This window comes from Sceloporus undulatus, chromosome 6 (genome assembly GCF_019175285.1).
Source record: "Sceloporus undulatus isolate JIND9_A2432 ecotype Alabama chromosome 6, SceUnd_v1.1, whole genome shotgun sequence".
Classification (NCBI taxonomy): Eukaryota; Metazoa; Chordata; class Lepidosauria; order Squamata; family Phrynosomatidae; genus Sceloporus; species Sceloporus undulatus.
In genome coordinates, this window is record NC_056527.1 from 142,160,258 (window position 1) to 142,182,325 (window position 22,068).

At 40.5% G+C, this 22,068-nt stretch overlaps 1 protein-coding gene across 2 annotated transcripts in view; it reads left to right on the top strand.

Annotated features, from left to right (window-relative positions):
• Positions 1-22,068, top strand: part of ARHGAP32 (Rho GTPase activating protein 32) — a 305,906-nt gene that overhangs the window by 131,795 nt on the left and 152,043 nt on the right. For both annotated transcript variants that reach the window (XM_042472624.1, XM_042472627.1), the window contains exons 3-4: positions 2,284-2,375; positions 6,121-6,205. In XM_042472624.1, the coding sequence (XP_042328558.1) occupies positions 2,284-2,375; positions 6,121-6,205 (177 nt within the window). The remainder of the gene's footprint in view (positions 1-2,283; positions 2,376-6,120; positions 6,206-22,068) is intronic.

Below are 22,068 nucleotides of genomic sequence, written 5' to 3' on the forward strand. Positions count from 1 at the left end.
GACGAGTTTGACTTGATATAATCCCAACTTTAGGATGCTATCCCTAGAGAGCCCAAGAAGGTTAAATTTCTTATGAACAGTGGGACCTTGTTATCCGCTGGGGTTTGGTTCCAGGGTCCCCCGCAGATAACAAAATCCATGGATGCTCAAGTCCCATTAAATATAAGGGCACAGCAAAATGATGTCCTGTATATAAAATGGAAAATCAAGGTGTGCCATTTGGAATTTATACCTTTTTAAAAATATTTCCGTGGATACTTGAATCCATGGATTAAAAAAAAATCTATGGACAAGGAGGGCTGATCGTACATAGTTTTTTGTACTTGTGTGGACACCCTGTGTTTTGTGTGGATACCCTGAAACACATATATGGAACCTCAAGGTTCTCAGAAATCCAAAGTTCAGAAGCCATAAATTAGGGTCATGTGCAGTGATCATACCCTCCTTCTGTGTGAGATCTAAATCGTGTGTGTGTGTGTTTGTATGAGGTCCCTTTCTCTCCCTGCCCCAATTTTCTTTTGCTATTCCTCCATATGATTCACTACTGCATATAATACCACATTTTTGTGGGTTTTCCAACTGATAGGCATGTATGAGGTTATAACACAGAGGCAGAAGGAAAAGGCCCTTGTGTGAGCTATTTTCATCTTTGGTTCTCAGGATTCCATCTCCGGTGTGTAACCTAGAAAATATTCCCTCAGTTGAAAAGATCTGGATAGAGTTAACATGTTTCCTACATATAAACAGTCTTAGAGATATCTGACTGTCCATGGTCCTTTACATGTTAGAGATGATAAAGAGTGACGGTTAAAAAATCATCCCCATTAGATTTCACAGATTGTTTGCAGGAGTCGGTAAAATTTCTTTGTTTCAGTTATTCCATGTATTACTAAGAGGTCCATGAGCAGCGTGCAGAATTCTCAGAGCTTACTTTGGGTGCTTAAGTTAAGAAAAAACTGTTAAATTTAACTCATTGATTAAATATGTGACACAAACAGTTTCCAACAACCAAAAACCTGGAGGGAGAGGGAGTAAGAGAACCATCTCTCTCTCTCTTTCTCTCTCTCTAAATGTATTTTAGATCTTGTGTGTGTTTCTTCTTTTGAGTGAAGAAACAGGGAACGGTGCTTTGTGCACATTATAAGTTACAATATTTTGTGAAAATTAGCACTGAGGCTGAGATGCAATATATCATTTGTTGTTAGTGCACTTCTCTTTGTAGTCCCTAGTCAATGGGTTGCACCATCACTAGGGGGACGTTCAGTTGTATCTCGTCTTGAACAACTAGTTGCACAATGAGACTGCACTGGAATTACTTCTTATACACTGTCTAGAACTAGGTTTCTACCAGCACAGCATCATTTGTGTTAGTGGAATGGAATCATTGGAAACTGTCCCAGATCTACACTGTTAATTTTTCCTGCAATGCAGTAAAACTTACAACTGCATGCTGCAATGGAAGCACTTTAATATTTATTGATGCAGGTTGATACTACAGGTTGTTACCCAAGGAAAGTTGGAGCACTGAGGGGTGGGATCTCCACTTAGTATGGCAGTATTGCTTTAATTGTTGTGGAAACCAGCTTTGCAAGAGGCTGGGTAACTATAGGACCATTTGCACCTGTTTATACCAGTACTAGCTGAGGAGAACTCCAGGTTTTGGGGTGAATTAAGAGAGCTTCATTTAGGAGAGTTTCAAATACACACAATAGCAATTCACACAGACATAGCATTCAGATTCAGAGTTAACCGAAATGGAAATATGGAAAAGGGATAGCGGAGTTTTAGGGTTTTGCATTGGGGTGATAATTTCCTATCTGATGAGTAAACCATGGAAAATGAGAGCAGCTCAGACATACATATCCCAGGGCAGCCTGAAAGATCTGTATGCAGAGGCTAGGTTTTTGAACCAATATTTATACTTAACATGTAACTTTGTCTCCTCTCTCTCTCAATTTGATTACAGTGACCCTTGATATCTGTTGGGGTTTGGTTCCTGTGGTTACCAAAATCCGTAGATACTCTTCAGTCCCATTAAATACAGTGGCACAGTCAATTGATGTGTCTTATATAAAATGGCAAAATCAAGGTTTGCTTGTTGGAATTTATATATTTTTTGGAATATTTTCAAGCCATGGATGCTTGAATCAGTGGATAAAAAAAATCAGTGGATATGGAGGGCCAACTGTAATTTTCAAAATCCAAAGAAGTCTTTTTAACTATGGATTTGATAATGCTGCTGAAAAAGCACCTAAACTTTTCCAACTCTTTTATTCCCCTTAGGCGCGAGGAGCAGACATCCCTGAGATTTCAGGAGAGCTACCATTGCGGACATGTGGCAGCACAGCTAGCATGAAAGTGAAAAATGTGAAAAAGTAAGCTGGTTTATTACTTTTGTAGCACCTGTTATTGACACTGAGCTCTCACTTGTTAGATTCCAAGGCACTGGGTAATTTGTTACTGATGGAAGCATAAAAAACCAACAAATTAGAAACAAACTATGGCCTGGACAGACGGGGCCTTTAGCACATCCTGGCAACATGCTAGGGTTGCCTCGGAGTGCCTTTTTCAAATGCCCCACAACGCTAGGATGTCACCAGGACGTCATCACTGCACAGACCGGATACACGGTGCATACAGCTGTGATGTCACTGCTGTGTGCCGTCCAGATGGGCATGTGTAGCAGCAGGCAGTTTGCGGCGGTGCTAAAAGGAGCCACTTTTCAGCGCTCCTTTGCTTTCCACGTAGCTGCGCAGCGCAATTTGGTTGCTGCGGCACGGCTATGCAGAAAATAGAGGCGGCTCCTGGCCACCTCTTTCTGTCGGTCTGTACTCCACTTATGTTACTCTAAAGTAACAGGAAATGGCACAAACATTTTCAGTGATTGGTGTAGTGCATTTGGAAATAAGGAAAGAACCACAGAAGATCGTTCATAAAACTCCCTAACTTTTCTGCTCTTGTTTCAAAGCATTTTGTTTTTATTATCAACTATTTTTGGAGTAGCGATGGATGAACTGAAGCAGTATTTATAAGGTTTCATTTGCACTGCAGAAATAATGTAGTTCGACACTGCTTTCTGATTCTGTTTGCTAATCTTCATTTATCACTTCAAACATCACAGCAAGTCAAAGATAAGCTTTCTCACAAGTGTGGTTTGGTATATGTCAGAATGAGGGCTAAAATAGATAATGTCTCATATAAGATGAAGTATGTTTGATCAGTTGATCGTAATAAATCTATATATACTGTATATACTCGACTATAAGTCGACCTCATGTATAAGTCGAGGGCAAGTTTTGGGGCCAAAATTATGGATTTTGCTATGATCCGTGGATAAGTCGGGAATTATTATTATTATTATTATTATTATTATTATTATTATTATTAAATTTAGGGGCATATAGCAAAGGATCTAAAAGATGAAGCAAAGAAAAACAACATCAAAGAACTTACAAAAGTCTAGCAGACATAACTCTTTGTGCTTACTCTTAAGACTGGATGAATGAGAGAGTAGAGGGGGTTGGTGCTTCACATATTATACTCTTGCTTTTCACCAGATGGTTCTTTCTTTTTTATAAGAGTTAAGATACAATGGCGCGTTACAGACGGCCCAGAAGGGGCAGTCTCACGCCGCTGCTGGTTGCTGTGTCTGGGAACCGCAGCATCCAAACCGCGCGGTTCCAGGACGCAGCAAAGAAGGAGCATGAAAATTGCTCTCCTTCCTCGGCCCTGGAAGAGACGCCGCGAGGCGCTAGTTGCGCAGTCGTGGCGTCACTTCCGCTGCACGACATGCGGACGCAGAGCGTCCGCTATGTCAAAATGGCAGCGGCCGTGTGGAACGGCCGCCATCATTTTGGTGTAGTCATTACGCGTGAGGGCAAGGCGCGTCAGGAAGCGCCGCCCCCTCGCGCGCAATGACGGCGCAATGATGGCGCCTCATGGGCCCATCTGTAACGCACCAATATTTACATTGACCCCTGGAGAGGTTGACTTGGGGTTTTTGGGACAATTATTTGACCTAAATTTCTAGACTTATAGATGAGTATATACTGTGTGTGTGTGTGTGTGTGTGTGTGTGTGTGTGTGTGTATATATATATATATATATATATATATATATATATATATGATGGCAGCATGCCTCTGCATTTAATTTAGAGGAAATTTGGCAGTATGCCAAAGTGTTTGCCTCAGAAGAGGTATTATACCTCCTAAGTGCCATCTTAACTATATCTTTAGCAGTGCTTCTTTGCCATGTTTTGTTGTCTTTTTCTGTTGCCTAAGCAGAAGGCACTTTCATATAATCTGCTAGCTGGATTTGTACTTCACCCATCTTTAGCTATAATGTTGATTTAAGGTTCAGAGGGCTGTCCAGCAGGGATAGATTTGTTCAAAGCATCCATGCATCATCTGCTGATTTTGCTGGAACAGCTGATGACCCTGTTTCCAAGGGGAAGAGGCCAGATGTTAAATCTCATTTTCCCTCTTAAATTTCTGTGAGAAGAGTGAGCGATGATCACAGTCTATTCATTTTACAACCAGAAATAATCAGTTCTAGGAATCAAATAGCTTCACAACCTGGGAAAGTACAGCCTTTCCAACGCCTGGAACACTTGTAGACAATTATGGTTCATCACTATATGAAAAATAAAGAAGTGATTTAAAAAAATTCTACTTTCTCAGATTCACCATCCCAGAATTCTTGGGCTGTGATTCCTTTCACAAGTAAAACACTGAATTCATTGGTGTGGGATTATTCATGCTGCGAATGAACACCTAGTGACTGCGTTTTCCCCATAGGCAATGTGCACTTTTGTCTGTAAAAAGCCTGTGGCAAATGGACATAATAGTTTGTTCCCTCACAGCAGTGGTTCCCAACCTTTTCTCACTTGCGTACCCCTTTGCAGCCCATTTCCATAAATTGTACTTTTGTGCCAGCAAAATGTTTGTAATTAATATAGTTGCTGTTATTTTAAGTTTATATCATAGAATAATAGAATCCCAGAGTTGGAAGAGACCCCAAGGGCCATCGACTCCAACCCTCCTGCAAATCTCCAAAGGAGACTCCACTACTGGACACAAATTTCCATATAAGAATATGTTATAACGGTAAATAGATAGCCAAATAAAGGAATTAAAAAGCAATTTAATAATAATGTGAGCAGTCAGTGTATTTAAAAAAAACACAACAAATACTTTATATACAACAAAATTTTAGTACACTGTTTAGTCTTATTTTGAAGACACAAAGTTTTTTGAAATTGGGTTGAACTGATGTAAGATACATTTTTAAATCTGGATCTTCATTCAGCTTACTACAGTATAAAAGTACAAGAAGTTAAAGCCCTTTCCATAAGCTCTGTATTTGTAAATGGAAAACTTAAATGTCTTGTCAGAAATCTGTTCCTATTCTCTGCTGATGGTTGACCAAAAGTTAATGAGGAATTTTTCTTTGAATTTAGCTTTTAAAGTAGCATCAGTTGAAAGCTCAATCAACTTCTCTTTTTCCTTGATTGGAGGGATTCTTCTACAAAGGAATTTGCAAACCAGTCGTTCTCTTAAGTTTTGAGAAGTACTTCTCAAAAGATTATTTCTCAAAACTAACAGTTGTTCAGCTATTTTCTCGCTCATTTCCTGAGAGACCTGTGGCTTGTTCTCAGGTAGGAAACTGTGTAAGGTTTCAAATACCTTTCTCAGTACAGGACCAATATATATATACACACTTTTAAATCATAGGCCCCATACAGACAGGGCTGGAGCATGGCTTTGGCACGGCTTCCAGCCTCTTAGGATGCATGCATCATTTAAACAGCATACCTCCAACGTGACCTGAAGCAGTTTTATTTTGGCCTGTCTGTATGGGCCCACAGATTCAGTATTGTCTGAAATTTTGAAGATGGTTAACATCCCATGTCTTCCCTGTCTTGTCAGTTATGTGTAAGGTTGGGAACCACTGCCTTGCAGAATTCTTTTGTCACTGCTTTTTCTGTGGTCACTTGGACAGCCCTCCACATTCATATGGATATGGGATTACTTGGTGTCTGGGTCACACTTTTTGCTTAGCCTGTATTATTCATCAGTTATTGCAATAACTTAGTCTGGATTATTGCTTGTGTTTCAGGTTATCCTTTACCAAGGGCCACTTTCCAAAGATGGCTGAATGTGCACACTTCCATTACGAAAATGTGGACTTTGGCAATATTCAGGTGAGCTTGGTGATGGTCTTTCTCTGTTTAGCCTAGATGAATGAACTACAAATTCATTATAAACCTACATTATAAACCTGCTTGTGCATTGTGCTGTTAGGTTACTAGTCTGTTCTTTCCCCACAGGCTGTGCATATTATCTAATCTCTCCTAATGGCAATATACTTTCACCTGTACTCTCTTTAGTTTATAACCTGCCAGATTCTGTAGCTGCCACTGAGTGACTCGGTGGCTATTTCATGTATTCTCATTACTCCTTGTACCAGGTCAATTTGGTTTGAGTCTTCAGTTCTGAATGAGTATAATTCTGTTCTGTGTGAACAGTTCTGTGGGTTTGCTATGTTTTTAAATTATATCAATCCTGTCAATTTTTTCAAATAAGGGTTTCATAATAAATTCACCTTGAATAGGAAATCTTTGCTCTTGTTGGTCTCTGTGACTCATACAATTGGGGCTTTTATTCGCCTATGCACTGCCTCTTTTGGAGTGTTCTGTAGCATTGGGGATCCTACCCTAGATGCTCCACCAGTTGCATTGAAAATAAATGATTGATGCTGCCCATTAAGCTTCTACAAAGTGGTCCTACAGCTAGAAGAGGTTTGATGACTTCCTGCTTCCATGGTCAATTGATATGGCTGAAGCTACTGTTGCACCTGTTTTGGACTTTCTTTGTTGATTCAAGGCCTCTTGTTGTCTTCAACTGATTGCTGCTTAGTTGCCATTTTGACACATTTTCAGTTTCTTGGTAAGACCTTGGTAAGCTGGTGCCTGGCCAGCTCTGTGTTAGAGCCTTCAAGCCTATGGCAACCTATGATCTATAGCTACTGTTGTGGTGGAATGCATTTTTGGTTGCCATTGTGACTGCTTGGATTGCTGGTGAGTTTTATGCCCTTTGCGTGGATACCTGTTTCTTTGGTTCCATCCAGACAGGGTTTTGTTGAGACCTGACATCAATGTCTTGCCAAAGATGGTGTCATTCTTCCATCTCTACCAGGGCACTGTGTTGACTTCTCTTTTTCGGACTGTGAGAGGCATTGACACCACCTCACTGTACGGAGGGCATTAGTCTTTCATGTGGACAGGACTGCTGCTTTCTGAAGCTCTCCTATTTTTGTTGTCGAGGAAGCGACTGCCTATGTCATTGCAGCAGTTCTTGAAGTAGGTGACATGAACAATCCAGTTGTCATACAAACTGGCTCAAAAGGACCCTCCCACTCAAATTCAAGTGCACTCCATCAGGGCAGTTGCCGCCTCTCATGTCTTCCTGGCTGGTGTTCTGATCAAGAGCATTTGCTGTGTGGCTACTTGGTCTCCGCCTATGACATTTATTTCAAGCTACAGAGCGGACTTGAGGTCTCATACTGGGGGGTCTGTATTCCATTTATTTCTTAACTGATTGCATTGTGGTAATGGGGTTTTTTTTGTGTGTGTATTATACAATTGTATTCATATGATTCTAGCCAAGTTTCCATAGTGCTGCATACCTCTGTTGAGAGTGCTGCCTCTGTACCATATTGGTGAATGACTCCGGCCTGTTACAGACTGCCAAAATAAAGCTGCTTTGGGTCTCTTTGGAGGTATGCTATTTAAATGATCCTAAGAATCTGGAAGCTGCACCAAAGCTGCACTCCAGTGCTTAGGAATGGAGTGTGGCTTTGGCGTGACCTCCGGACTCTTAGGACCCATGCATCATTTAAATAACATACCTCCAAAGAGACCCGAAGCAGCTTTATTTTGGCAGTCTGTAACAGGCCGAGTCTTATCTCTATACCATGCTATGTGGTTTCGTGGATTCTATCTTCCCTTGACACTATATTTATTTAGTCATTTCTCTTATGTAACACTTTGGAGTAAGTGGTTGTTGTGCTTATGCTTGTGACTACCTATGTTTTTTCAATAAACTTTGATTACTTGCACTGACACTCCCACCTCCTACTTCTTGTAGCTTACTAGTCTCTGAGTTGTGTGAGTCACAGAGACCATGAAGAAAGACAGGCTGCATACCTGTAACTGTAGTTCTTTGAGTGGTTATCTGTGAACGCACACAACCCCACCCATCCTTTCCTTGTCGTGTCTTGCTAGTTCACAAAGATAGCTCCATTGGCATCCTATGGAATTGACAGGATTTGTCAGGAGCCCTTTATCAACTCGAACTGCCACAACTTGACCTTACACATTCCTCTGATATGTTTTCTCCCTTGTCTTGGCATTAAAGGTGACACAAATACTGAATCTTCTTGCTGCACTAAATGCATTTCCACAGTGAAATCTGTTGAAAATATTAGCATTCTTGAACATATTCCTTGTTATTTTCTGATAATAAATCTTTTTGAAGTTGATCCTTGTTTAACAAAGCTTTTAAATACTTAGCTTAACCTAATAATACCACCTGCAGAATCAGAACTATCGTGCATTCAAAAGTGCTGGTGAATTATTTATCATTAGCTGTACTCTTTTGTTCCTGTCACAACTAAATTTATCCTAGAGCACACCTTTTTATCAGTATAATCCATTATATCTGTATTATTCTTATGTAGTAGCTTCTGCATTATATACTTTAGTGGGTATAGTTCTTTTAGATGAGATGCACATGATAGAAACTAGAACAGCTTTCTTCATTTTGCTTTCATTTAAGCAGTTTGCAGTAATCCATACTCTGAAAGGCCCCCTCTCCAAAGATGTACTTTAGTGTTCGAAGTATATAGCTTCATCAGAAAAAGAAAACAGTTATTACTATTTTAGTATTTACTTTATTTATTCATTACCAGACTCTTCAGCTGAGAAAGGTTCCCAAATGTTCAGAAAGATCAGTAAAATTAGCTCTCCATGTCCATGGATTCATCTACGGATTCAAGCATCCACAGCTTGAAAAAGAAATATCCAAATTCCAAAAAGCAAACCTTAGTTTTTGCCATTTTATATAAGGGCCACCATTTTATTATCTATTGTATTTACTAGGACATGAACATCTACGGAGTCCTGGAACCAAAACCCAGCAGATAGCAGAGGCCCACTGTAATAGGAAAGGCCCTGCCCTAGGGTTAACATTCTCAAAGACATTACAGAAATGGGTAAGGTGTTTGGAAGAAGGATATTATACCTGGGCAGTAGCTCTTACTTGCAGTATTTCTTCCTGGGCTATGGGGTAATGGCATTCTAGGTTCAGCATTTAATTTGATATTTGAACCATTTTGATAATGAAATACTGTATGAATTGTACGTGGAAGCCATCTATGTGACTGGCTATGTAGACTCAATTGCGTAAAGGAGATTGGCTGTGGGCAAATGTGAGAAACTTAAATCAAGGCTTTTGGAAAGAAATTACATTGACTTGTGACTAATTGTACCTTTTTGTTATTGGTCACTAGCCCAACCTGGGGACACCAATATGAGTTCAAGACCTGCATTTTTCCTGTACTAGGAATGACAATCCTTTATACTGCAATGCTTGATTTTACGTGGTCCTGTTTAAAACCTAAAATGTGAGCCAGTATTTCAATGTCAGGCATTCAAATCAATGTTCTGGTTGATGTTGCATCGAAAAGTCTGGGGACAGGAAGCCAAATCTGAAATAAATGTTCTGCAAAACAAATTTAAGAGACAGATAACAGGACTTTCCTTGGGTCTCCAACATCTCAACTTAGACCTGAGCTAGGTGTCCAATCATTTGCAGTGAGAATAAATTCATTCTATTTTAGATACTGGCATAGGCGAAACAGCCTGGAAGACCACTCTTTTTCAATGCTTTTCTGGCTGGAGCCTTTAATGAAGTGGGATTCCAAATTTCTTTTGGTTACTTTGAATCTTAGGAATCTCTTCTACAGAATGGAAAGGCATTTATGTTTGCAACCAGACTGAAGATATAACTCATTGTTTGCTTTCCCCCTTCTACTCAGATCTTAGAACAAAGATTATTGTCATCTATTTTTCAGTTGTACTCAGTTTGTGTAACCAAGGATTTGGTAATATGTACAATAGTGAGCTCATAATGATTTATCCATTACATATCCTACAGTGGCTGCTAAGAGGTTGTGCTCTCAATTTATTCAGAATGATAATGGTGAAAAAATATTTAAGGTAGGAGGGATCCTTATAATAATCCTTTAAAAAGAGAGAGACATTGTTTTGGTAATTGCCTCTTATTTTATGTTTTCTAAAGGCCTTTGGCTTTCATAATGTTCATCTGTCTTTCACTGCTGGTTAGTTCCTACTAGAGTAGACCTATTAAATCAGTTGTTGAATGTTGAGTAGATAAGTCCAATAGATTCAGTCGCTGTACTGTGGTTAGGACTAATCAAAGAATTTAGGCCATTCATTGTTAATTCCCTATTGTGAAATGAAAAGACCTTTTCCCCATTAAAATGCATTGCAGATCTTTCAGCAAGACGACTGTGAGCCTAAGCATTAGCTAGCAGTGCAAATCATTGAATTCATTGGGCTCTCTGCACTTCAGAATAGGATGGATTTTGCTGCTGCTGTCAACAATAAGACTTCAGGAATGCATTGGGAGAGTAAATCATATTTATAATTACATCAATCCTTCAAGACTGAGCTAGAGCCATTGTAAAACATGTGCCAAAAGGTCATTCTTCGCATGATAAATTTAGTTTGTTCTCTTGGTGTCTGCAACTCTGGTTATAGTTTTAAAAAAAGACAAGTGGCTAAAAGCTATTCCAGATAATATACACTGCTCCCTCGGGTTACGAAATTAATTCGTTCCGCGGCCGCTTTCGTAACCCGAAAAGCCTTCGTAAGCCGAATTGCCATAGGCGCTAATGGGGAAAAGCCGCGTTTCGTGCGAAAAAGCGCCGAAAAGCACCAAAATTTTTTTTTGTAACCCGAAAAACATTCGTAACCCGGAACAATTATTTCCAATGGGATTTTTTCGTATCCCGGAAATTTCGTAACCTGGGTATTTCGTATCCCGAGGTACCACTGTATATCAATATTAGCAATTTTAAGGCTGACTGAGTCCCTTGGGGCCTATAGAGCTTTCTTTTTCATTCTTCACACTTTCTTGTACCATGGTTTCATTGTCTTGTAACATTTAGCAATGATAAGAGCATGTTTCCTATCACAAGAAGGATTTTATGTGAATATGCCATAGAGCCTTTGCATTGCAAAGCTGATGAATGTACTGTAGTACAGTATTGTCTTTAGTACTAGTGCTGTTTTGATGGTGGCAGGTCTCCAACAGCTTGACCCATAAATCTCGCTGAGCCAGCAAATGAACGTTTACAGTGGAGTGTAGCAAGGTCAGAAATGATGTTACATCAATGTTCTGGTACTGAAGGAAGTTTTAGTAGCACAAATACTGTATGCCAGGTAATCCCATTATAGATATTGAGAAAATGTCTCTTAAGTCTTCCTGCCTGTTTGCCTTGCATTCTCCCTCCCTCCATTACTTTACAAACTTCAACCACACTTTAGTTTGACCAAGAAAGAGTGAAAGGTGGGATATAAATTGAAACATATAAGAACTGTGTCAGCTGCTGGCTGTGGAAACAGCAGTTACTGACACAGTGTTTGTTTGTTTGTTTATTTATTTATTACCTTTTCCTCCCCAGAATGTATTTATTACAATTTTCACCCGTTCAAAACTGGACCTTAAGGCAACTTCAAAATTAAAACAAACAGAATTAAAACAAATATATATATATAATTATCGGTGATATTAAGACGACTATTTAAAAACACATGAAGAAGTTAAAAAGCAGTACAATGCACTTTTAAAACTACAGTCGGTCCTTCTTATACAGAGATTTTTTTATACACAGATTCAAGCATCCACGGTTTGAAAATGTTCAAAAAATAAGTATAAATTTCAAATATCAAACCTTGATTTTCCACTTTTTATAAGGGACACCATTTTGTTATGCCATTATATATTTTTTAAATTTTTCTTTATTGAATTTTTTTCTGGAAAAAAAAACACATAAAATCAACATTTCAAATACAAATACATATACAAACATCTTCCATGCTACATAAAAGTATATTTAATGGGGCTTGAGCATCCACAGATTTTGTTATCCACAGAGGATCTTGGAACCAAACCCCAGTGTATAACAAGGGTCCACTGTAGTAGCTAAAATGTATACAAAACATCTACTAAGTAAAACTGAACAGTTCCCAAAAATTCACAGAACCCCCCCCCCCCACACACACATACACACATATTGTCTCCCAATGAAACAACTATAGGTTGGATGGACGAACACTCCTAACATCCATAGGAACAGAATTTAACAGTCTGCGAACAGCCACTTAGAAAGCCTCTTCTGATGCCTGAAATCAGTGTCCTTCAGATGATCCAAGTGAAGGAAGAACCTCTCTGCAAGATGTCAGATGCTAGTGAGACTTATAAAGGATAAATATGGTTATTTAGGGCCTGAACAGACAGGCCAAAATAAAGCTGCTTCAGGTCACTTTGGAGGTATGCTGTTTAAATGATGCATGTGTCCTAAGAGTCTGAAAGCCGCACCAAAGCCATGGTCCACTCCTAAGGATTGGAGCGCATCTCTGGCGCAGCTTCTGGACTATTAAGATGTGTGTGTCATTTAAACAGCATACCTCCAAAGTGACCCGAAGCAGCTTTCTTTTGGCCTGTCTGTTTGGGCCCTTAGTTAGGCTAAAGCTATGCTGTGTAGGTTTCCATAGTCCATAATGGGAATTTCGAATTGTCCACTACTTCTTAGAGCAGTGATTTTCTACCCTTGTGACCCCCCGCCCTTTACACCCACATGTGGATATCATGCTCCCTGGTTCAACATAGTACATGAATAAAAATGTTTTGTTGCTTTCCAACTCTGATTCTATGATTCTGCGTGGATATTTTCATTTGCACATTTAGGCATATTCCTATTTTAACATTTTATAAGGAAATAGATCTCCTGTTCTTCTTCTTCCTCCTCATTCAGGCAGATTTGCAAGCACCTTCCTTGATTTTCTTTTCCCCTCCAGGATAGTAAAGATCGGGAAGACAGAGAGGAGGAGATCAGGGACTCCAAGGTTCCCTATGAGGGATGGAGTTGCAACTTAATTCTGTGGCTTGCAAAAAGGATCTGTTTTGGTGATGACTGAACAAGAGCACTGTGCTGTCCTTCTGTGTATTGTTTCTCCAATGTTTTATTTTTATGTGAATGTTTGCATGCTGTCATTCTCTGTTGAGGAGAACACTCAGAATAATAATCAGTTATGCATCCAGAAACAATAATGAGAGGCAGCAGCCAAATTGCTATCCAGATTGTTAAAAAGTTACCATGGAGTAATGAATTTTTAAATATAATCTGAATCCAATTGGTCATTGGAATTAGAGTAGACCCACTGAATTCAGCATTCGGCAGTTGATTCAGTGCATATGCTGTAGTTTGGAGTGCCATATCAGACAGCGTCTGAAACGAAATGCTTCTTCATTCTGTGTTTCATGGTCCAGTTTTGTTCTGTGACTGATCTTTTTTTTACCCTGACAACAACAAAAATGAGTTCTTGTCATTCTCCTGAGGCCTGAGGGAAAGTGTTGACATTGCTTTATATATTTCACTTGACCTAATTTCTCCTATTCTTGTGAATGAAGCAAGAGTCTCCTGCTTAAAGAACATCATGTTGATCATGCCTCAGGCACCTCACACATGAGCTTCCAAAAAACAAAACAAAACCCAGCATCTAGGAATTTAAATCATCATTCCTCTTAATGCACCTGTGCATTTGATTCAAAGGCTTTGAAACCAGAGAATAGGGTTTTGCCAAACATCCTGTATAAATTCTGCTGTAAAGCAAAGGTTGGTGAGCAATGTCTTCCTTTCTGAATGGATATGTAGATCTGAAAAGAAAAGAAGCAGCACATACAATTTCGTCTCTGTCCTATACAGTTAAGTTTTATGATAGAGTTTTGGGTAATGGAAAAGTAATATCAATCCAGCAATGACAGTGAAAATTGCTGTTGAAGCAGACAGTGGTAGAAATGGATGAGAGGACTCACATTTGATGATAGTGTAGGAAAAGCACAGTAAGGGTAGGCAGTTCAATTTCATTGAACTTGTTCATCTTGAATGCTTCTGCACTGAAATCTTCTTTCCTTAGCCAGAGAGTCATCCCTTTCCCAAAAGTAATTTTCCATATTTCTAGTACCCTTCCTACACCTCCGAAAGAAGAGGACCTTTCATCTTGTCAGAATAACATTGCACTTGTTTTCAAGTGTATCTCATGTGTATTAGGATGCATTATGGAAGCAGCCTTCAAGAGGTCTCTAGAAAGTTCAAAATGCTTTTCAATATTTACTCAAGGCTTACCTGACTTGGTTCTTTTATTTCACATGTGCATATTGTTAGTAATGAATAGGAAAGGTGCAGAAGCAAGTTGTGCCGCCTTCTTTTTTGTAGTCTCTATTCCCCCCATGCCATTTCTGCCTCTGATATCCTAATTTCTCTTAAATAGGTAATGTCCAGGAACCCTTCTGCTCTGTTAAGTGAGGTGCACCTGTATTTGTGAATGTATGTGCTTATTTGTAGAAAAGTACTTTGCAGAAGACCCTTTTTATACGCTGAGGTTTGGTTCCAAGATCCCTCATGGATAACAAAATCCATGGATGTTCAAGTCCCATTAAATATAATGACATAGCAAAATGGTGTTCCTTATAAAAAATGGAAAATCAAGGTTGGATATTTAAAATTTATACTTTTTTTGAACGTTTTCAAACTGTGGATGCTTGAATCCATGTATAAGAAATCCGTGTAGAAGAAGGGCTGACTGTATTTTGATGACATCAACTATTTTTATTTTATTTTGTTTTATTGTATTGTATTTTATTTATATGCCATCTTTCTCCTAAATTGGACCTAAGGTGGCACACAAAAGACACTTTAAAACAGTACAACCTTTTTAAAAAACTGAATTAAAAACACCACGACAATATAACAATGCAAAGTTAAAGTTGGGCGGGCTGTAAAAATAAAATAAAAATACAAAACCATTACAAACATACAAAAGCAAACACCCTTTCAGTGGCAAATGGGGATTATAACCCTAGTCTCCAAAGTTCTAGTCCCAACACGCAAACCACTATACCATGCTTGTTCTCAGTATCTTTTTTTGGAAGGAGGAGAGGGGATATGCAATGACAAAACAGTATACAGTCGGCCCTCCTTATCCACGAATTTTTTTTATCCACAGATTCAAGCATCCACAGCTTGAAAATATTAAAAAAAAGTATAAGTTCCAAATAGCAAACCTTGATTTTCCATTTTATATTAGAAACACCATTTTCCTTTTCCATTATATTTCATAGAATCATAGAGTTAGAAGAGACTGCAAGGGCCATCCAGTCCAACCCCATTCTGCCATGCAGGGACTCTCCATCAAAGCATCCCCATTGACATTGATGGCCATCCAGCCTCTATTTACAGGTCTCTAAGGAAGTTCACTACACTACAAGGAAGAAATGCGCTCCACTGTCAAACAGCCCTTACTGTTAGGAAGGTCTTCCGAATGTCGAGGTGGAATATCTTTTCCTGCAGCTTGCATCCATTGTTTCTTCACCATTTTAGCCTCCCTCCTTTGGACACACTCCAGTTTCTCCACGTCCTTTTTGAATTGTGGTGCCCAGAACTGGACACAATATTCCAGGTAGGGCCTGACCAGAGCAGACTAGAGTGGCACTATTACTTCCCTTGATCTAGACACTATACTTCTACTGATGCAACCTAAAATTGTATTGGCCTTTTTAGCTGCCACATCACACTGTTGACTCATGTTCAACTTGTGGACTTGATCATCCATGGATTTTGTTATCCACGGGGTGGTGGGGATTGTCCTGGAACCAAACCCCAGTGGATAACAAGGGCCCATGGTATAGTTTTCCACAAATGGCCATGCTAAGGGTACCAGTATGAAGTAGTAGTATTATATTGGCAGGGTTTTCTCCCTAGTTCTTTTATTATTCATACCCAGCATTGAAGTTTCTTTCTCATAGCAGCCAGACACTTGGTTAAAGTGTTCACTGACTTTACCACCACCATCTGAACATCATGGTCATTCACTGGCTCCTGGGATCTCATGACTATGTAAGTGAAGTCACAGGCCGGTTACAAACCAGCATTTCGGACGTCCGGAGGACGTCCCATTTTAAAAAAGGGGCGTCTCTTTTAGACGCCCCTTGGCCTAATATGGACTCCGTCCGTACAAGATGGCGCCGGCCCTTCTACATGGCCGGCGCCATCTTTGCGTATCGGACGCTGAGCGTCTGTACGCATCGCGTCCTTTGTGACGTAGCGAGTGCGCCCCTGGCGCCTCGCTACGTCGCAAACGCGACTTGAAAAGAAGCTCCATTTTGGAGCTTCTTTTTCAGTCCACAGGGGAGCCGCGCTGTGTGGAGGCTCCGACTCCCCCGTGGATTAGCCGGCGGCGGTGGCAGACCGCCGCAAAGCGGCGGTCTGTACCCCGCCACAGTTAGCACATTCCAAATATTTATTGGATTGCAGGATCACTTCATACCATGCGAAAAATGTAGCTCTCATTTGTCCCCTGGCTTGATTAACAGCAGTGCTGAATAGCATACGTTAAACATGGTTGCTGTGAGAATTACACTCGATTGTGATTCACTTAGGCATCCATCACATTTTTGTCTTAATGTTTCTGTCAAATTGTTATTCATATATAAGAAAGAAAAATAATTATGTGTTTTATGTATATTCACATACAAGTAGAGCAAGCTGCAAACCACCTCATTGTCCAGAGTTGTCATATTCCATTTCTTAAGTCTGAGGACGGGTTAACCTGTCTTCTTTTTCCACCCCTTTCTTTTTCAAATTACCCCTTTCAGCATTCCCCCTTTCAAAAGGAAAACAGATAAAATGTCTGTAATGTGTTTAAACCAAGTCAGTTGTATAGTGCAAGAATTTTAAGACTGCAGGGCTGTGCATACTTCCCTGGGAATAAGCATAATTAAGCAAACACATTTAGGACTATACTGTTTGCCTTAAAAGGAATTTCTTAACCCACTTTCAAAGGTTACAGTATCCTTCACAAGCTGTTATTTGCTTAGGACTGCCAATAAAATGAGATGACAACTGGAAGAGGAAGGTAGAAAGCTTGAGGCTTCCAATTGTATGTTTACGACACAAATTTTAAAAACTGGACTGATTTGGAAACCCTGCTTTCCTTGTCTATGATGCAGAATGGATCCAAGAAAGCTAGCTTCATCACATTCAAAATGCCTTGGCCCCTGAGCTGATGAAAAACACTTGAAATGCAGAGGGCACAGAAGCTGCAGCAGCAACAGGCATGATGATGATGTTATGCAGCATGCCCATGGAAGAGAATTTCAATGCTGATCATCCCTTCTTCTTCTTTATCCATCATAACCCAACAAATAGTATGCATCCAACCCTTGATATCCATGGACTTGCTACCCGCAAGCATCCGCAGATGGCAAGCCCACGTTGCCCACCATGGTCACTCCGCCATTAGGGATAGCTCCCGTCGTCCCAAATGCCAGTGCGGCCATGTGCACATCCTGCCACTGGGGATAACAGAGGCTGTTCTTAATGCCGGCATGGCCATGTGCATGCACCCCCATTGAAGTCTCATTGTCACCAATGTAGCCATGTGCACATGCTACCGTTGGGGAAGTGGGAACTTGAGCATTTGCAGAATTGGTATCCATGGGAGGGGGAGAGGGTCGGAATGATCCCGAGGGCTGACTGTACTATTCTTTAGGAAATTTGCTTCTCTGTGAAAAGTAAAATGAATCACTCTGTTCCAAGTGCCACTGCAGTGGCCTGTGAGAGAGAGAAGAGTAGGCAGTATCTGACAGATTTAATCCCCTCCCTACTCAGCACTAGTTTGGCAAGGGGAAGGTTTGTGCAGTTTGGAACTAAACTGACCTTTGTTGTTTGTGTGTGTTTGTATTGGCATGTGTTTGGGAATCCACAGCCACCATTAATACACACATACATATATATGCACCAGGGTGATGTAGTGGTTTGAGCATTAGGCTACAAATTTGGAAACCTGCATTCACTTTTCATTTGGCTATGGAAACCCATTGCATGACCTTGGGCAAGTCACACTCTCTCAGTTTCAGAGGAAGACAAAAGGCAAATTCCCTTTTTACAAATTTTGCCAAGAAGACCCCATGGCAGGTTCACCTTAGGGTTACCATAAGGCAAAAATGACTTGAAGGGGAACAACAACAACAACAACAACAACAAAGATAGACAGATAGCTAGATAAACAGACACGGTGATAGAGGGCTGCAAAGTAATTGACACCTGCAAATTGTTTTCATAATGAAAACTTGCTACCCATTAAAATAATTGTATCAATTTGTTGTTGCTAATTTATTGAGGGGAGCACAGGTAAAGAGTTAAAAACACTGAGTCAGCAGTGTGATGGAGCAGCAATAAAAAGGTAAGTGTGATTCTAGGCTGCACCAATAGAAGTATATTGTCTAGAATCAAGGGAAGGAGTAGTGCCACTCTATTCTGCTTTGGTCAGGCCTCACCTGGAATATTGTGTCCAGTTCGAAAAGGATGTTGACAAGCTGGAGCATGTCCAGAGGAGGGCAAACAAAATGGGGAATGGTCTGGAAACCATGCCCTATGAGGAGTGAGTTAGGGCGCTGGGTATGTTTATAACCTAAGCCTGGAGATGAAAAGGTGATAATGATCGCCCTGTTTAAAAACTTGAATGGATTATACTGAAGATGGAGCACATTTGTTTTCTTTAGTTCCAAGATTAGGATATGGAGCAGTGGATGCAAATTAGAGGAAAAGAGATTCCAGCTCAACATTAGGAAGAACGTCTTGAGAGTAAGAGTTGTTGAACAGTGGAACACACTCCCTTGGAGTGTGGTGGAGTCTTTTCCTTTGGAGGTTTTTAACAGAGGTTGAATGGCCATCTGCCAGGGGTGCTTTGATCGTGTGTTCCTAGATGGCAGGAGAGGGTTGGACTGGATGACCCTTGGGGTCTCTTCCAACTCCATGACTCTATGATTCCACAGATGTTAGGGAACCCAGAACTATGGTTGATTTAGTCTTCTACTCATTGCAAGAAAGGGTTTGGTGTATTCTTTGTCATGCACTGCCACCTGGTGTTCAGAGCGTGCAGCATCTGTTAAAGGTAATGAAAAGTGTCAAAGTTGTGAATTTTAAAAAATATTTCATTTAGTCTGCTTTTTCAGATTTAAGCTGTATGTGTGCAGAACAGTGAAGTAAAAAGAGCTGAGCTTCTGAAGCTGGCAAATATCTGACAGAAGGGGATAAAGTGAGAGAAAAGCAATAGTGATGCTTTGCTATCATTCATCTGTGTATGTATTTAGAGCACCTGTCTAAAAGTTAAACGTTTCTTAATTTATGATTTCCTTGTCATTCTCTCTTAGGGGCTAAAAGTTTCTTAATTTATGATGACTTTTTCAACATGAACGAATATTGTGATTTATATGAAAGTTGTAAAGTTTTGATTTGTAACAGCTTTTGACTACAGTTCCTAGAATGCCCCAGGTAGTATGACCAGAATGCTTCAAAAGCAAGCAGCATGGAAGTTTTGCCTTGCCAGAATTTACTCTTATACTTCCTTTGATCATATGTTTCATTTTCCATACATAGAGAAAGGTTACTTTTTAGATGACAGATCCCAAAATTGCCCAACCTGCCTCCAGGGGAGTCTGGGGTTTGTTTCCCTGAAGATGCCAGCCATACATGCTGGTGAAATGTCAGGAAGAAACTCTTCTAGAATATGGCCACATAGCCCGAAAAACCCACAACAAACTATGGATGCCGGCCATGAAAGCCAGCCTTTGATTTCACAAGTCCCTAATAAGTAAGAGAGAAGGACAAGACTGTGTTTTAGACAAGTGCTCTAAATATCTAACCAGATAAATGTTAGTGCTTCTACAAAACCAGTAGCATAGCATCACTATTGCTCTTCTCTCTCCTTTTCTCCAACAAACTACTAGATATTTCCACTTCTGAAGCTCCTAGTTTCCCCCCCCCCCACATCTCCTCATTGTCCCTCACATGTACAGTTTCTTTTTTAAACAGAAAAAAGGAGCTTAAATCAAATGGACCTTAGGGTCACCATAAGCCAGGAACTACTTGAAGGCACACACAACAACAGCAACAAAACAACAATAACAACAAAAATTGTGGCAGTTGCTGGTTTCACTTAGGTAGAGGCTGTAGGGATGTAATAATTAATAATAATAATTTGTTTTATTTATATACCGCTATTCCAAAGATCATAGCGGTGAACAGCAAGTAAGCTAATTAGCAAGTAAGCTAATTTGCCCCCAACAGTCTGGGTACTCATTTTAGCGACCTCGGAAGGATGCAAGCCTGAGTCGAGCTTGGGCCCTTTTGCTGGTCTTGAACTCGCAACCTTGTGGTTTTGAGTGAATGGCTGCAGTACAGGCATTTAACCACTGCGCCACCAGGACTCCAGATAGTTCATCTGTCTGCTCAGAAAAAGGCGTGTTACAGAGCACCCAAGAAGGGTGCTCAGCCACCGTCGCCGTTTGCTACGTCCGGGAACCGCAGCGGCCAAACCGTGCGGTTCTTGGGCGCAGCAAGAAAGAAGCGCTGAAATGGTGCTTCTTTCTGTGATCCAGAAGTGGTGCCATGAGGTGCTAGTCGCACACTTGCAGCGTCACTTCCACCACGCGGCATCCAGACGCTACGCGGCTGCGATGTCAAAATGGCGGCCCCGTGTGGATGGGCACCACCATTTGTACGGACTCAGTCCGTATTAGGGTTGAGGGGCATCCGGAAGGGACGCCCCTTCTCAACCCTAACATGCCCCTTCCTAACCCTAGCACGCCCCTTCGGCGCATCTGTAACGCGCCAAAGGTATCTGCTATCTAAAGCATGATGGATTCCTTTGGTTCTAGCATGTGTTTTCAATCAAATTTAAAGCTAGTCATAGACTTGTGGGAGAGAGCCAGTGTGGCAGCAGTTTGAATGTTAGACTATGATTCTGGAGACTAGGGTTCGATTCCCTGCTGTGCCATTAAACCCACTTGGTGACCTTTGGCAAGTCACATGCCCTAAGCTTTAGTGGAAGGCAATGGTAAACCTTCTTTTAACAAATCCTGCCAAGAAAATCTCATTATCGGTTTGCCATAAGGATGCCATAAGTCCGAAATGTCTTGAAGGCACACAACAGCAGCAACAGCTGGTCTTGTGGGGTTTCTAGTAACTGGTGGCATATGTTTGCTGGGCATGCTAGGTAAGGAAGAGTGCATAGGAAGGCACTTGGTCTGGATTTTCCAGTCACTGTATTAGTATTCACAACCTGGAATTGTGATAGATTTAATTTACTTGGTTATCAATTGATGCACACAAGATTCTCAACACAGCGATGGTGCAAAATGTTATATATTGATGCACAACAATGATATACAGAAATCCAAACTGGCACAGTTTAATCCATTTCAATTCCAGTTTGTAACAGAACAAAATGTTGAAAAGTCAATGTGAGGCATTGTAAGTTGGCTTTTGGAATGTCTGATCTGTAGATTCACCATGAATGTTACGTTATGCTTACTGTGACCCTTTAGTAGCCAAAAGCAGTAACTGGGACAACTGCTGTGTACTTGGCATAGTGCCCTCAAGTTGTTTCTGATGTCTGGCTACTCCATCTTGGGGTTTTCCTGGCCAGATTTGTTTAGAAGTGGTGTGCCATTACCTTCCTCTGAGGCTGAGATTGTGAATTTCTCATGGCCACCCAATGGGGTTTCCATGGCCAAGCCAGGTTTTGAACCTTGCTCTCTTAGAGCCCTACTCTTAACACTCAAAGCACTACATCACACAGGTTCTTAATGCATCTCTTCATTTCTTGTATTCTTTTCCTTCTCTCTTGAGCTAAAA